The sequence below is a fragment of the Neovison vison genome, chromosome 9 (assembly GCF_020171115.1).
Source record: "Neovison vison isolate M4711 chromosome 9, ASM_NN_V1, whole genome shotgun sequence".
NCBI classification, from domain to species: domain Eukaryota; kingdom Metazoa; phylum Chordata; class Mammalia; order Carnivora; family Mustelidae; genus Neogale; species Neogale vison.
This window is the reverse complement of record NC_058099.1, coordinates 26,568,461-26,585,653: the sequence shown is the minus strand read 5'-3', so window position 1 is coordinate 26,585,653 and position 17,193 is coordinate 26,568,461. Positions and strand designations below refer to the sequence as shown.

Genomic DNA, 17,193 nt, shown 5'->3' with positions numbered 1-17,193 from the left:
TCTTTTAGTCTTGTCAACTTGCTATTGAAGTTAAAATGTAAAACCTACAGAAATGAAAATAAAGGGATTATTTTAAAAGATACTAACAAGTGGGATCTGTAAATCATGGGTTTAGAGCTATAGGTAAAGAGACCCCATTTGTAACCGTTGAGAATATTAGGGAAGCTGTAACAGTAAGAAAAGGAGGTCCTTTGAACAGAGTCTTGGAGAAAATGTATCAATGTAAAGACAAGAAAGGCTCTGTCCTCTTATCTACTTGAACTTTAAAACAGCCTGTTTTAAATGCCTACTATGAGTATAGAGTCATATTTTAAGATATAAACATATTATAAAAGGATAACCGGAAAGCCTTGATGTGAGGATGAGGTTGCTCTGTACCTGTGTAAGGGTGGGGCAGGGGTCAGGTAAATCCTCCTTCACCTCTGACCCCACCATGTTGAGGACTGCCTCTTTCTGGTATCTCAGATGTTCCTTCTTGGCCATACAGAGCTCACACATCTCACATACGGCGTCCTGAGGGGTATTACTAGAAGATAAGACATAGTATTAAGGGCTTGTGTTTTAGATGTCGACAGACTTGGCTTCTAACAAGATTGTCCACTGATGTCTCAGTAGTCTAAGCTGCAGTGATGACCCTAAACCATCTGAAAACTGACAGTGAACTCTGTTTGTACTTTATTTAAAGATCCTCGGGTTTTATTTAATTTAGTACCTCACAGTCTAAGGATCTTATCATTTTTATCTGAGCTCAGCCTAGGAAAGTAAACAAAGAAGTAACAGTTGATAGAAGAAAATCAAATTAGGACCTGGTGAACAGCATCATTTAGCCTTTGGCAAGCAAAGTGCAAAGATCAGAAAACAGTGAATTGGTTGTAATAAAAAAACTTGGGGCAATACCACATTTCCCACCTCACATTAGAGACCACATCTTCAAAGATGAGTAAGATCCAGTCTCTGTCCTTAAGAAGCTCTATCCTTTAAAAAAACAAAAACAAAAACTACTGGTTTTGGTGACTTTTTGTATACACCAAAAGACGGAGTGGGCAAAGCATGATGCAGCCAAAGGACCCTTAGTATCGTTCACATCTCTTTTGCTCTCCTCCTACGAGCACCCTAGTGGGACAGAAAGAGCTGCCCTTTGAGTCCAGCTAGGCCTGGGGGTGAATGCTGTGTCACCACCTTCTCTTTGTCAGGTTGAGAAAGTCTCTTCACCTGTCTGTGAACCAAGTGTCCTCACATGTAAAACGGCAATATTAATACCTCTGTCTTGGAATTATTGTCAGAATTAAATAAAATCATATGGTTTAAGCATTCATTATTATGCTTGGCATCTGGCTTAGGGAGTAATATTTCTCTTAAGCTCTAGAGCCTTCCCTTTCACCCCTAGCCTCCCTGGGTGCTTGGGCACCTTCTGCCATTGAAAGCAATGCCTGTTTCTTAGAGAAAAGCAGTTATAAACTAATTTGCAGTAAAACACTAATACCACATAATTGCCAAATGGGGACTATTCCTAAGAGCTTTCGAATTTTATTTTATTTTACTTTTTAAAAAGACTTTATTTGTTTATTTGAGAGAAAGAGAGAAAGCACAAGCAGAGGAGGGGCAGAGGCAGAGGGAGAAGCAGACTATTTGCTGAGAAGAGAACCCAACGTGGGGCTCAATCCCAGGACCCTGGGATCATGCCCTGAGCCATGATACTTAACTGACTGAGCCACCCAGGTGCCCCGAGCTTTTGAATTTTAAAAGCAGATGCCAAGAAAGGGCCATGTTTTAGCCAAATTTATAACTTGGTGACATGATGGAGCGTGGTAGCCATAGGGAAACTAGCCCTTATACCTAAAATGCTTAAAGGTTTAGGTGTAGTTAAAGAAAACTGCAGTAGTACAAACATTACATAAATTCAGTAAATTTCACCAAACATTTATTTTACTAGTGCTGGATGCCAGAAAGGATATTCGGTGTTAGGGAATTAAAAACATGATATGGACATGAGAAACTAATAGCCAAAAAAAAAACGTGTTATCTGTTCATCATATTTTTAAAATAAAGGATTCCACATAATTAACACTTGTTAATCATTTGTTGGGTGCCAGTCACCATATTAAGCTTCTCACGTGTATTGTCTTATTTAATCTTCACAAAGCCTATAAGGATATTGTCCCTAATTTATAGATGAGGAAATAGAAGATAGGAGAAGTTAAAGGGCTTGTGCAAGGTCACACAGTTAATTGTTAGGAATCAGATATTTAGTCTAAGATCTTGTAAAATCTATACCACAGTTTTATACTGATGTGAGTGTTATCTTGTTAAATACATGGGATGAGGTGAGGTTAGGGTCCTTCTCCTCTGCCATCTTCCCTAAGCAAAGTCCTATACCACAGATTGAAGAGAAAAAAAAAAAAAAGGAAAAAGGTGGGGGCCACCTGGGTGGCTGAGTTGGTAGAGAGTACATGACACTTGATCTCAGGGTCATGAATTCAAGCCCCACATTGGAATTGGAGCCTACTTTTAAAAAAATTAAAGATTAAAATTTTTAAAAAGAGCACAGGAAGGAAAGGAGAGAAAATAAATAAAATGAAATACATGAAAAACCACTGAGTATTGCCATTAGAGTCTTGATTTATTTTCTACATTTTCTGGGCTATCAAGAATCCTTTCTTACTATTCTTTCTTAAGTAAAATTTTGACTTTCTTATAACCTGAAGTTTTAAGATCATTGTGTGAGATGCAAACTCCTCTCTTCTCTTATGAAGGCGTATGGATGAGAGATACTAGGCATTGTTTATCATCGGACTTTGAGGGAGGGGAGCTCACTAACTGATAGTCTGGACTTAAGGCAAATAGTATGTTTGCCAAGGTAAGATACAGTATCCCTCTGAGCTAATTTTTAAAAATCTTTAGAAGACTCATTATAAATTCATTTTGTTCTTGTTGACTAATGTTTCAATAATGTGAAAGAGCATCAGTTCCTAATGGGACTGCATTGACTTCTTAAAGATTCAATATTCTGTGGGCTTCAAAAGGTAGGAAAAGTTGCTATAAATAGAATTCTTTATGCTTATCCTCTTAATTAAGAAGCACAAAGTGTATCATTTAGGTTAGACACTAAAGTAGAAAGGATCTCACATACGAGGTTCTCAGAAGCATTCTTTTCTGAGAGATATATGAAATCAGCTAATTCGAATTCGTTACATCACATAGGACATAAGTGATAAAATAGAAGAAAAACCATTTCAGTGCCATGATTACTTAGGTTTTGTGGGTTTGTTTGTTTGTTTGTTTGTATTTTAACAACAACGTCATTTGAGTATTAAAAACTCATGGCCGGTTGTTTTTGTTTGGGGGGGAACAGTAGAGGAAAAGAATGACAAGGAAGTGTAGTGCTTTTTACTTTAAAACTAACTCTTGGGGCACCTAGGTGGCTTAGTGGGTTAAGCCTCTGCCTTTCGCCCAGGTCACGGTCTCAGGGTCCTGGGATCGAGCCCCGCATCAGAGAGCCTGCTTCCCCTTCTCTCTCTGCCTGCCTCTCTACCTACTTGTGATTTCTCTCTGTGTCAAATAAATAAATAAAATCTTTAAAAAACAAAAAAACTAACTCTTTAACTTTTTTTATTACTATGTCCAAATACCATCTTCTCTTTTATTTGCCTTCTATTTCTGATATTCCCTACCACTAAGAACAATTTTGACCATTTTGACCATCAGCTAGACAATGTAATCAGTCTGTGCTAATCTTATACCTTCAAATTTAGAGCTGTCAGGTTTTTTTTTTTTTAATTGACAGAGATTAAATTTTAAGGCACTGTCGTTATGTTGCTTTAGTTCTTTGAAGGAGACTTGTAAAAATACTCCTTCCAATTAGCCAAGAGTTTAGATATAGTATAAAAGTGACTTGAAAGGGTAAGAGAACAGGTATTACTCAGCATTAACTCTTAAATAGAAATGAAAGATTTGAATTTTAAGAATATAATCCTTCCCTTTCAGCCATCTATCCTTATTATAAGTCTGAAAAGCAGAAATACATGAACGCTGCTGGGTATGCTGCTCCTGTTGATTTAGAATCACTGACTTATGGCTGGGCTCCATTCCTATTTATTATTATCATCATTACTCCTAGTCTTTTAGCTAAAAATGCAATTGTGTAATGTTAAGGGGATCACCCAAGGCTTTCGAACTTGTCCAGTTTTGTTTTCCTGTTGTTAACAGACCCCGCTGTCTTCTGGAAATGATGCATATTTCTCTTTGAGCCTAAAACTAAAGCAGCATTCTCCTAGGATATGGGAGGTAGATGTGGAGCTGCCTCTGGATAGAGGGATAATACTTAATGGTTATACGACAGGAAAATGGAAACAGAGCAGGGCCAGAAAATCGGTGGATATCGAAAGCAAGAAGGTGGCATCTGTATCCTTAAGGTAGATATGTTTTATGTTCAAGGTTGGAGGCAAGTGAGTTAAACAGAGGCTGCACCAGAAATGATAGTGTTAGGAGTAAAGCAGCTGAAGGTACAGGTAATTGTAGAGCTGAGAAGATTTTGGTTTTGAAAGATAGAGAACTCAGGCTTTAGTTAAAAATAAGGTTAGAAGTCCTTAGAGACATTAATCTGGCAGGGACATTACCTAGGTAGACAGCATCAGGAAGAAAAACAGTTGTAGGTCACAACAAAGTTTTCTTGTCCTAAATTAGCCACCGTTGACTGTGAACTTATGGTTAATTCTTTTGATGCTTTCCTGTAATATTTCTGAATAAACCCATTTCACTGAAAGATATTCTATAATTTAATAGCTTTTATATCATTAGTGAAACAACTTTTGTCAAAAACAATGGCTTGCATACCTTTAATTTAAGCCTTGCTCAGAATGCTCTGACTTTCTGCAATTTCTGACAAAACATCAAATCTTGGGCATTAAATTTCACCAGTCCTGTTTTGAAGGTACACACAAATACACCCACAAGTCACAAGAGACACTTCTTTTTTTAAGTGAACATTCATGTCATAATGTCACGTCATTATTTTGGGATACATTTTACCAAAGCATAACTAAGGTAAGACTTGATCTTTATTATTATTGTTTTGTTGTTCCATGAAGTTTAACCGCATGGAATATGTTGCCTATTCTTACTCCCATTGGTACCAGCATCTAAGGAAAATCAATACCTAGTACATTTATATTTTTATTTGAAGAGAAATATTTTTGGTTTTTTCCACGGAAGGAAACAAAGATACTGTTTCACTTCAGTTCAGACAAAACTGCTTTGCTGGGATCAGAAACCTTGGAATTTGGTATTTAGTCATATATTCTTAGTCACGAATTTGACCCAAATAACCCTGCCAACCAAGAATGAGAGCACGCTTAGCTCATTGCCATCAACAGAGTTATATTAGAGCTATGACAGATAGTTCTACAAATAATTCTGAAAATCTGAGATTTGTGTTAATAGTGGCTAACCTTTAACTTAATGCACACAGACGTGTGTATTCATGTACGGACAGACATATGGATTCTGTTAGAATCCATACAAATCACAACTGAGGACATGTTCATAGAACTTTTTTAGACTCTCCTGTTGATCAGATAAATACCATAGTCTCAAAGGTTAAAATAGATAGAATATATTCTAACAAATCAGAGCTACATCACTGTTCGAACATAGCTGTGTTCCTTCACAAGAAGAGCCCTGTGGTCAGTGTAAACCTGACAGAACCGATGACCTCATTTTTTGGACACAAATAATCTCATAATCATAATGACATATAAAAAGAAAACCATGCAGAATCTCATGACCCTAACAAATTTTTTCATTTACTTATAGTTTTTCTGTTCTCATTCTTATGTTTCTCTTTTTTGTACAGAGTTGGCAGCCATCACATTAGATCAAATTTCTGCTTCTTTCCCCTTGTACTATTACCTCCTAAGTGTTTCCATACATTAGTATCCATGGTTATTGCTTTAAACAGCTGCATATTATGCTGTATGTTGATGTCTTGGCATGATTAATTGACACGAGAGTTAATAAGCTTGTGCCCCACACGCCTTTTCTTAATGCAAGGTTTTGTATGCTGTTCTGATAGAGGAAACTTTGTATTCACGGTGGAACGTTTCAAGCAAAAGCATGTGTGTTTTCTAGTTTTAAATAGCTTACGGCAAAAAGACATTTTCAGTCCAATGAAGTATATGTTTGTAAGTTTTGTCATCTGCCCATTGACCTATGGATGTACAGGCGAAGGAGTTTAAGTGTTTGCTTTTGCTTTTCGTATTCTGTACGTGCGTATGTGCGTGTATATGTGCGTGTGTTTCTTTCCAGAAGGGGAGGGTAATGTCTTCCTTTGGAATATGCACTCCACCCTCTCTGATAAGGCCTGTGGTAAGATTCGCATCCCTGCCCATAACAGTCATCCTCATAGCATTAAGCTCACAGCTCTTGGCCCCCATATGATGTGTGGAGGGTGGAGTGTATTGCAGTCATAATCACCTTTCATTTGTGTGTTTGATGTGGCATTTATATTAAGTAGGAGTAATTTTTTTTCTGATTTTTTTTTTCTTGTATCACCAGTGCACCTATTCCATTCTTCCATCGCTGTGCTCCTGTGAACATTTCCTGCTATGCCAAGTTTGCAGAGGCCCTGATCACCTTTGTCAGTGACAATAGTGTCTTACACAGGCTGATTAGTGGAGTAATGACCAGCAAAGAAATTATATTGGGACTTTGCTTGTTATCACTAGGTAATTGTTTTTCTCATTATTAGCTATTGCATAGTACTGCAGTAGAAGACTGTTCTGTCTTTTAACCAAAATATGAATACAACCGGGATACCTGTACAATGTTTAACTTCCCATAGCCTACATAATTGTTTCAGATTATATAGAGTTATAAATATATACATATTTAAATATATATATATATATATTTATATTTATATATCTGAAACTTTCTTTTTCTCTCATTGGAGATAACGGGTGTTTTCCCAAACTGGTTACTGTCTATAATAACATTTAATATGATAGCAAGAGGCTTCTTTTAGTGAATCAGTACCCCCTTTGTTTTTAGTTATGATTCCAGAGGCTTATAAAAAAGAGCCACATAGTCTTTTCTCTATTTCCATCAAAGAGCAAAGCTTTCTGATAGATTACTTTTTGAGTATTTTTTTTTCATTGCTACAGTTCATATTACCATTGTATTGCTGGAAAAGTTAGGAAATCTCCACTTGTTAGCCCTTGAGTTTTCTTGTCAATAGATAAAGTAAATGTGATTTTCAAGATGTAAATACCCTGGGTTAACCTAGAACCATATGTAACCGTATCAGAATCTATAGCTTTTTTTAGCTGGGAGGAGTAAACTGTGGTAGGAACCAAGCACCTCTTTCACTGTATAAGTAAAATGAGTATTTATGCCTGTTAACAATTATAGTCATTGAGAAGACTAGCTGTATTTCCATCTTGTCATTAGAGAGTATTTTCTTTTTGCTTAGGTAGTACTTGACTCAGTTGAAATAATGCTGTCCATATGAAAAGCTATTTCTGTGATATTTGAAACGCTCCCATCTGTTTTTGGTTCCTGTACATTTATTGCAAAAGTGAGTACCTTAATAATGTTACCTAGTCACAGATCCTGACCGTTTTTTTGGCTTTGCAAATGGTCCCCCAAAAAACTTGGATTAGTCCATCTTTATGAAAAAGTTACTTGGTTTCTGAAATAGTTGAAGACTTTAACCAAGAAAAGAAAAACCAAACCTTTAAAATTGTGCTAATAATGTGAAACCATTAGAATTCCAGTTTTTATTGGAATGGTTCTCTTTGTTCATTTGTTGGTAACATGGGCATTTAGTTAATTAAAGAAGAACAAATTATGATTTCAGAAACAAATTTCCCCATGCAAAGGTCAAATCTTCCTGGTTTTTTTTTTTTAAATTTCTTTCACTCAAGATTTTAGCATGTTGGAATTTAGCTTGGGTTGGGTAGAGGCATTGGCTAAATAACTCCAACTGAGCTTTGCTCTTTTTTGAAGAGTCTCTCAATCAATCAGGACCCCTGACCCCAGTTAAGAAGTAAGGATAAAGGAATTTGGGCCTCAGGAGGCTTCAGGATATTATTCCATAGGGTCAGAGCATTTTTTGGAATTTCAGAAGAGAAACGACCGTAAAAAGATAAAATACTGTCTAGCGTGTGGACCATCTATCAGAGAAGTTGGTCTTGAAATGCAAGGGTTACTCCAGGAAGTGTAGCACCTACTTTAACTGATCTCTGTCTGTGTGTGGTAGTTTTTCCAATCACCAACACGACACATCACTCTCTCCACTCTGTGTGTTGGCATGTCTGTTTGCATGTGAGTTCTGATGTCTTCCCGTGGTGAATCCACAACAGTTGTGTGCTGTTTTGGAGTCACCATGTTGCATTTGCATGTGTTCTTTTCTGTCATTTATAAACCCACGGTTAGGTGCCTTTGGTTTCCAGTGCCGCAAGTACCAAAGTCAAAGCGCAGAAGTAGCCAGTTAACCTTTTGTCCCTAAATTGGGGTCTTGAACGTGTCAATAGTGACCAATTGTATCCCTAGGAGAAAACAATTGAAAGAGTTTCTCTTTATATTTTCCACTGTTTTAAAATAATATTCTACGTGTTCTCTGTCTTCCCTGCAGTTCTGTCCATGATTCTGATGGTGATAATCAGGTATATTTCAAGAGTACTTGTGTGGATCTTAACGATTCTGGTCATACTGGGTTCACTCGGTAAGCTGCTTATTCCTTTGTTTTTTAGTAATTAGAATTGAGAGTTAAGTTTGCTTTTAACAGTCCCTCAGTTCAGAACTACTTTGATTATTTTAAAGATTTTATTTATTTATTTGAGGGAGAGAAAGGTGCACCTGCCTGGGAGCAAGGGGAGGAGGGGGAAGGGAGGGACTGCACTTCACAGGCTATTAGGGGGCTTGATCCCAGGATCTGGAGATCATCCAGATACCCTACTTTGGTTATTTATTTTTTTTTTTAAAGATTTTATTTATTTATTTGAGAGAGAGAGACAGTGAGAGAGAGCACGAGCGAGGAGAAGGTCAGAGAGCGAAGCAGACTCCCCCATGGAGCTGGGAGCCTGATGTGGGACTCGATCCCGGGACTCCAGGATCACGCCCTGAGCCGAAGGCAGTCGTCCAACCAACTGAGCCACCCAGGCGTCCCCCACTTTGGTTATTTTAAATAATTTTCCTTTTGTAAGTCTTGTGAGTTCATTTACACACCATAAAAAGACGTGAGTGGATTACACTGACGTTAATTCACTAGGAGATCACTAAATGAGATAAGATGGTGAAGTCATGGGCCGTTTGGAATAAAGCAAGTGAAGACATTTTTAAAAGGAGGCTAACATTTTTCTATCAGTATCAGTTTTGGGAAAAGAGCCCATAAGAAAAAGAAAGCAACTGAGGCCCTGTCTGCTTCTTGTTCTATAATTTTTCTCTTGATACTTTCAGTGTTCCCTGTCTGGTAGAGGAAGGGATCCTTTCCTTTGATCCTAAACCTTTTAATGGCCTGAATCCCCTATTCTAAGGTGTTGAAGTTCTTTCTAGTTGAGCTACTCCTGGTGGGATAATTGCGTGTGTATAAAATTTTTACTCATTTTTCTGTCTACTGACATTCTGTTTTGTTTAATATTTTTGCTTTACTATTTCTAATGAAACCTTCTGGGTTTTCTGTGTTTATTGTCTTTTTTGGAGAATAGTAATTCCCTCCCCTCCCAAATATAAATTATCTAACTACTTCCGTGGTAGAAAATAGAAATATAAAAAGAGGAAAAAGTTTTATTTTCATATACCACCTCTTTTCTTTATTGTTTTTAATTTAATTTATTTATTTGAGAGAGCAGAGTGAGCAAGAACACAAGTTGCGGGGAGGGAAGGCAGAAGGAGAGGGAGAAGCAGGCTCCCTGCTGAGCATGGAGCCCAGTGGATCTCAGGATCCTGGGATCATGACCTGAGCTGAAGACAGTTAACCACCTGAGCCACCCAGGTGCCCCACTACCGCTTTAAAAGAAGTTTACTTTTGCCTCTAAAATTTTCACAGTTTCACCCCACCTTCCCTCAGTTTACCACTATTAGTGTTGAAATTCAGAACATATGTATATTTTTTTAAAATAAATAAAGTGCCTTTTTTCAATGCATTTGTAAATGCTTTACCCAATGTGAAACTTTTTTAGTAGGGAGTTTGCTGCCATTACATTTATAATCCTGCCTGCTATGTTTGGTCTTATTGGTGTCATCTGTTTTATGTTTTCCTTAATTGTGTGCTTTCTTATTTTGTTTTCCCCATCTTTGCTATATGAACTATGCTTTCACTGGTTATTTTCACCATGTTTTAGAGGTATACATTTTATTTTTACTTCTACAATTGGTAACCCATATGTTTTCAGAAAATATTCTTCAATCTAGAATCCTGTCATTATTAAAGGCTGAAATGAAAGGGTAGGTGTTGGGTTTTCCCCTACCTCCTTTAAATTCAGCATACACGTCTTCCTTTCCAATCCTACTCCTCTCTGTCTGCTCCCATTTTAGCCATTAAAAATAATCTGAATTTTTGCTTTGGCTTGAAATGTTTTCATAATTACATTTATAAATTTATTTACAGAGGCGCCTGAGTGGCTCAGTGGGTTAAGCCGCTGCCTTCGGCTCAGGTCATGATCTCAGGGTCCTGGGATCGAGTCCCGCATCGGGCTCTCTGCTCAGCAGGGAGACTGCTTCCCTCTCTCTCTCTCTCTGCCTGCCTCTCCATCTACTTGTGATTTCTCTCTGTCAAATAAATAAATAAAATCTTTAAATAAATAAATAAATAAATAAATAAATTTATTTACATTCTTCTGTCCTAGTTTTAGTGAGAACTACTGGTCTTCCATAAAACTTAACTCTTGAGATCTTAATTTTGGTTCATCTTTGTTTTTAGTTCTTTATTTAGATTCAATTTAGTTAACAGAGACTGTATTATTAGTTTCAGAGGTAGAATTTAGTGATTGCATATAACACCCAGTGCCCTCCTTAATGCCCATCACCCACTTACTCCATCCCCCACCCACCTTTCTCCAGCAACCTTCAGTTTGTTTCCTAGAGTTCAGTATGTCTTGTGGTTTGCCTCCCTGTTTTCATCTTACTTAATTTTTCTTTTTTTTTTTTTTTTAAAGATTTTATTTATTTATTTGACAGAGAGAGATCACAAGTAGGCAGAGAGGCAGGCAGAGAGAGAGAGAGAGAGAGAGAGAGAGGAGGAAGCAGGCTCCCTGCTGAGCAGAGAGCCCGATGCGGGACTCGATCCCAGGACCCTGAGATCATGACCTGAGCCGAAGGCAGCGGCTTAACCCACTGAGCCACCCAGGCGCCCCTTACTTAATTTTTCCTTCCCTTCCCTATGTTCATGTGTTTTGTTTCTTAAATTCCACATATAAGTGAAATCATATGTCTTTTATCTTTCTCTGACTGATTTATTTTGCTTAGCATAATACCCCGTAGTTCCATCCACGTCTTTGCACCTGGCAAGATTTCATTCTTTTTGATGGCTGCAGAGTATTCCATTGTGTGTACATATACACACATCTTTATCCATTCCTCTGTCGATAGACATCTGGGCTCTTTCCATAGTTTGTCTATTGCGGACATTGCTGTTATAAACATTGGGGTGCATGTGCCCCAGTTCATCTTTGTTCTTTTTTTTTTTTTTAATTTCTTTTCAGTGTAACAGAGCTCATTGTTCATGCACCACACCCAGTGCTCCATGAGATACGTGCCCTCCATAATACCCACCACCTGGCTCCCCCAACCTCCCACCCCCCACCCCTTCAAAACCCTCAGATTGTTTTTCAGAGTCCATAGTCTCTCATGATTCATCTCCCCTTCCAATTTCCCTCAACTCCCTTCTCCTCTCCATCTCCCTGTGTCCTCCATGTTATTTATGCTTCACAAATAAGTGAAAACATATGATAATTGATTCTCTCTGCTTGACTTATTTCACTCAGCATAATCTCTTCCAGTCCTGTCCATGTTGCTACAAAAGTTGGGTATTCATCCTTTCTAATGGAGGCATAATACTCCATAGTGTATACGGACCACATCTTCCTTATCCATTTGTCCGTTGAAGGGCATCTTGGTTCTTTCCACAGTTTGGCGACCATGGCCATTGCTGCTATAAACATTTGGGTACAGATGGCCCTTCTTTTCACTACATCTGTATTTTTGGGGTAAATACCCAGTAATGCAATTGCAGGGTCATAGGGAAGCTCTATTTTTAATTTCTTTTTTTTTTTTAAAGATTTTATTTATTTATTTGACAGACAAAGATCACAAATAGGCAGAGAGGCAGGCAGAGAGAGACGGAGAAGCAGGCTCCCTGCTGAGCAGAGAGCCCGATGTGGGACTCGATCCCAGGACCCTGGGATCATGACCTGAGCCGAAAGCAGAGGCTCTAACCCACTGAGCCACCCAGGCGCCCCTATTTTTAATTTCTTAAGGAATCTCCACACTGTTCTCCATAGTGGCTGCACCAACTTGCATTCCCACCAACAGTGTAAGAGGGTTCCCCTTTCTCCACATCCTCTCCAACACACGTTGTTTCCTGTCTTGCTAATTTTGGCCATTCTAACTGGTATAAAGTGGTATCTCAATGTGGTTTTAATTTTAATCTCCCTGATGGCTAGTGATATGAACATTTTTTCATGTGTCTGATAGCCATTTGTATGTCTTCACTGGAGAAGTGTCTGTTCATGTCTTCTGCCCATTTTTGACATGATTATCTGGTTTGTGTGTGCTGAGTTTGAGAAGTTCTTTATAGATCCTGGATATCAACCTTTTATCAAATATCTTCTCCCATTCCGTGGGTTGCCTCTTTGTTTTATTGACTATTTCCTTTGCTGTGCAGAAGCTTTTGATCTTGATGAAGTCCCAAAAGTTCATTTTCGCTTTTGTTTCGTTTGCCTTTGGAGACATACGTTGAAAGAAGTTGCTGTGCTGATATCTAAGAGGTTATTGCCTATGTTCTCCTCTAGGATTCTGATGGATTCCTGTCTCACGTTGAGGTCTTTTATCCATTTCGAGTTTATCTTTGTGTACGGTGTAAGAGAATGGTCAAGTTTGGTCTTCTACATATAGCTGTCCAATTTTCACAGCACCATTTATTGAAGAGACTATCTTTTTTCCACTGTATATTTTTTCCTGCTTTGTCAAAGATTATTTGACCATAGAGTTGAGGGTCCATATCTGGGCTCTTTACTCTGTTCCACTGGTCTATGTGTCTGTTTTTATGCTAGTACCACGCTGTCTTGGTGATCCCAGCTTTGTAGTAAAGCTTGAAATCAGGCAACATGATGCCCCCAGTTTTGTTCTTCTTTTTCAACATTTCCTTAGCAATTCGGGGTCTCTTCTGATTCCATACAAATTTTAGGATTATTTGCTCCAGCTCTTTGAAAAATACCGGTGGAATTTTGATAGGAATGGCATTAAAAGTATAGATTACGGTAGGCAGTATAGACATTTTAACAATGTTTATTTTTCGATCCAAGAGCATGGAATGCTCTGCCATCTTTTTGTGTCTTCTTCAATTTCTTTCATGAGTGTTCTGTAGTTCCTCGAGTACAGATCCTTTACCTCTTTGCTTAGGTTTATTTCCAGGTATCTTATGGTTCTTGGTGCTATAGTAAATGGAATCAATTCTCTTAATTTCCCTTTCTGTATTTTCATTGTTAGTGTATAAGAAAGCAACTGATTTCTGTACATTGACTTTGTATCCTACCACTTTACTGAATTGCTGTATGAGTTCTAGTAGTTTGGGGGTGGAGTCTTTTGGGTTTTCCATATAAAGAATCATGTCATCTGCGAAGAGAGAGAGTTTGACTTCTTCATTGCCAATTTGGATACCTTTTATATCTCTTTGTTGTCTGATTGCTGTTGCTAGGACTTCTAGTACTATGTTGTTGAACAAGAGTGGTGAGAGTGGGCATCCTTGTCGTGTTCCTGATCTCAAGAGGATGATATTTGCTGTGGGTCTTTCATAAATAGATTTGATGAAGTTCAGGAATGTTCCCTCTATCCCTGTACTTTGAAGCGTTTTGTTGGTTTGTTTGTTTTGTTTTTAAAGATTTTATTTGTTTATTTGACAGACAGACAAATCACAAGTAGACAGAGAGGCAGGCAGAGAGAGAGAGAGAGGGAAGCTGGCTCCCTGCTGAGCAGAGAGCCCGATGCGGGACTTGATCCCAGGACCCCGAGATCATGACCTGAGCCGAAGGCAGCGGCCTAACCCACTGAGTCACCCAGTCAGGAACGGATGCTGGATTTTGTCAAATGCTTTTTCTGCATCAATTGGGAGAACCTTGTGGTTCTTCTCTCTTCTCTTACTGATTTGTTCTGTCACATTGATTGATTTGCAAATGTTGAACCATCCTTGTAACGCAGGGATGAATCCCACCTGGTCATGGTAGATAATCTTTTTAATGATGCGAATTTGAATTCATTTAACTTATTCATGAAGAACTTGTGGGTTCTATATTTTCTTAACTCTTGAGCATCTAAGATTATTAGCTCTGCCTTAACATGGGAATATTGAATCTGTTGCATATAAAATTCTCAGGAGGCAATATGTTCCCTGGGTCTGTACTTTACTTTTTGGAGACCAGTCTAATTTTGTGCCTTTGCCCACCACCTGTTTCACTCACCTAGATGTGTCTCTGATTTTTAACTTATCCTTATAACTTAAAACTTCTGTCTGATTCTGAATCTTAACTAGGTTTGCCCATGATCTCTTTTTTGGAGTGGCGTGGGTGTGTCTTTTCAAACTTGAAAAGTTGTCTCATTTCTGTATTTGAGTACTGTTTCTGTGTCATTGGTTTTCCTCTTCACATCATTCTTCATTCTTCTGCTATCATCTTCTACATTATCATTTGAATCCTTTATCACTTTCTTTACACTCAGAAGGAACTCTTCAAGTGTACCTTCCAGATCACTGATTTCGTTTTCCTCACTGTCACTTCTTTACTTGACCTCCTCACTTTGTTATTCCACTCCTTCCTTCGACCAGCCACCTTTCTTTTTACTTTAGCATGTGTCACCATCGTATCTAGTTTCTGTTTCTTGGTCACTTTGGGCTGCTGTGACAAACTACCATCGACTGGATGCCTTATCAACAACAAACGTTTACTTCTTACAGTTCTGCAGGTTCAAAAGGCCAAAGCCAAGGTGCCAGCAGCTTCATTTATCCGGTGAGGGCTGGGTTCCTGTATCCAGCCATCATCTTGATATTTTCTCACATGGTGCAAGTGGGGAGGAGTTCTCTGATAGCTGTGCTATAAGGGCACTAATCTCATTCATGAGGGCTTCACCTTCATGATGTCATCATCTTCCAAAGACCCACCTTTAAATACCATCTTATTAAGAACGAGGACTTGAGTATATGAGTTTTAGGGGGTCACAAACATTCGGTTTATAGCAGATGGATCATTTTTATAAAAAACTAGATCTGAATTCCAGCTCTGCCACTTAACTAGGTGTGTGATAATTGGCACATTATTTAACTTTCCTGAATTTCAATTTTATCACTTAAAAAGTGGGACTTTTAATATTTGCTTAATAGCATTGTGTTGCTTCAATTTGTTCACATTGGCTTTGCATTTCCTAACACAAATTTACATGTTTAATAAGTGGTATCTTCTGTGGCTGTGATGAATGGTATCCTCCTTGATGTCGCCTTTATTATCTCATTCTGTTTTCTTTTCTGTTTTTATTCTGTCTTTATTTCTCATTTCTTTTTGTCTTTCTCTCATAATGTTTTTAAAGATTCAAAAAAAATTTTTAAAGATTTTATTTATTTATTTGATAGAGATCACAAGCAGGCAGAGAGGCAGGCAGATAGAGAGAGAGTAAGGGGAAGCAAGCTCCCCACTGAGCAGAGAGCCTGACGCAGGGCTCTATCCCAGGACCCTGAGATCATGACCTGAGCTGAAGGCAGAGGCTTTAACCCACTGAGCCACCCAGGCGCCCAAGATTTTAAAAATTTTTCAGTAATCTCTACACCTAACGTGGGGCTCAAACTCAGAACCCCAAGATTGAGAGTTACACGCTCCACCAACTGAGCCAGCCAGGCAGCCGTTTCCCTCATAACTTCTATTCCTATTTGTAGAGAACATATTTTACTCCATTTTTTGAGGCTATGACAGTTTTCTTTAAGATTTCAAAATGGAAGGGGCGCCTGGGTGGCTTAGGTGGTTAAGCATCTGCCTTCGACTCAGGTCATGACCGGGATTCTTAGATCAAGTCCCACATTGGGCTGCCTGCTTCTCCCTCTGCCTGCCACTCTCCCTGCTTGTGCTGTCTCTCTCTCTCTCTCTCTCTCTCTCTTTCTCTCTCTCTGTGTTTCCAGTAAATAAATAAAAGCTTTGAAAACAATAAAAATAAAAAAGATTTTGAAATGGAAGTACTCCCCTTTTTCAAATGTTTTTCATAGGCTCATGGTGGTTTTAAATTTGTTTATTCATCTTCAGTGGAAAAAAAAATTCGTGCTCACTGTTTGCCACCAGGCAGGGGTGGCATTTCCCTTTGACACTATTCACTGTTTACTTGAGTGCAGGTGGGGATCAGGTTGATTTGAATATCTCTGAGCCCAGTTTCTCCTCTCCCAGGCATTTATCTTGTCTGCTTACACGTACACATCTTTATTCTGAATCTTCCATTTCCTTGCTGTAGCCTACAAGGCCTTCCACTAGGATCTGGTCCTAGAGCCCCTCTGCCCACAGCTTTTACCCTCTGCTCCTTGCTTGTTGCTTAGCCATGGTGGCCTCTTTTCTCTTCCGCCAGGCGGGGCTCCCACCTCGGCATCTTAGAATTTGCTATTACCTTTGCCTGCAACACCCTTTTCTTAGATAGTTTTATGGATTGCTTTTGGCCTGTCTTTGATTCTTTTGCTCAGATACCAACTCACCAGTGAGACCCTGCTTACCCATCTTGTTACAATGCTTTCCCAACCCCAGCACTTTCCATCCCTATTAAGAGGTTACATTTTTCTTTAGACGTCATATACTCTATTTTTACGTAATTCCTTATATGTTTTGTTTCCTTATGACTATATAAGCTCCATGAGGGGGGAGGGTGCGGTCTTAGTTTTGTTCACAGCTCTGCTCCCAGCACCTAGAACAGCTGATGCTCTGGGCACTCAGAACGAAGGTGTCTGATACAGTGCTCATG

General features: G+C 38.7%; 1 protein-coding gene across 5 annotated transcripts in view; it reads left to right on the top strand.

Moving 5' to 3' along the window:
* SLC44A1 (solute carrier family 44 member 1) overlaps positions 1-17,193 on the top strand; it is a 201,639-nt gene that overhangs the window by 106,134 nt on the left and 78,312 nt on the right. For all 5 annotated transcript variants that reach the window (XM_044265219.1, XM_044265220.1, XM_044265218.1 and 2 more), the window contains 2 exons: positions 6,553-6,722; positions 8,633-8,722. In XM_044265219.1, the coding sequence (XP_044121154.1) occupies positions 6,553-6,722; positions 8,633-8,722 (260 nt within the window). The remainder of the gene's footprint in view (positions 1-6,552; positions 6,723-8,632; positions 8,723-17,193) is intronic.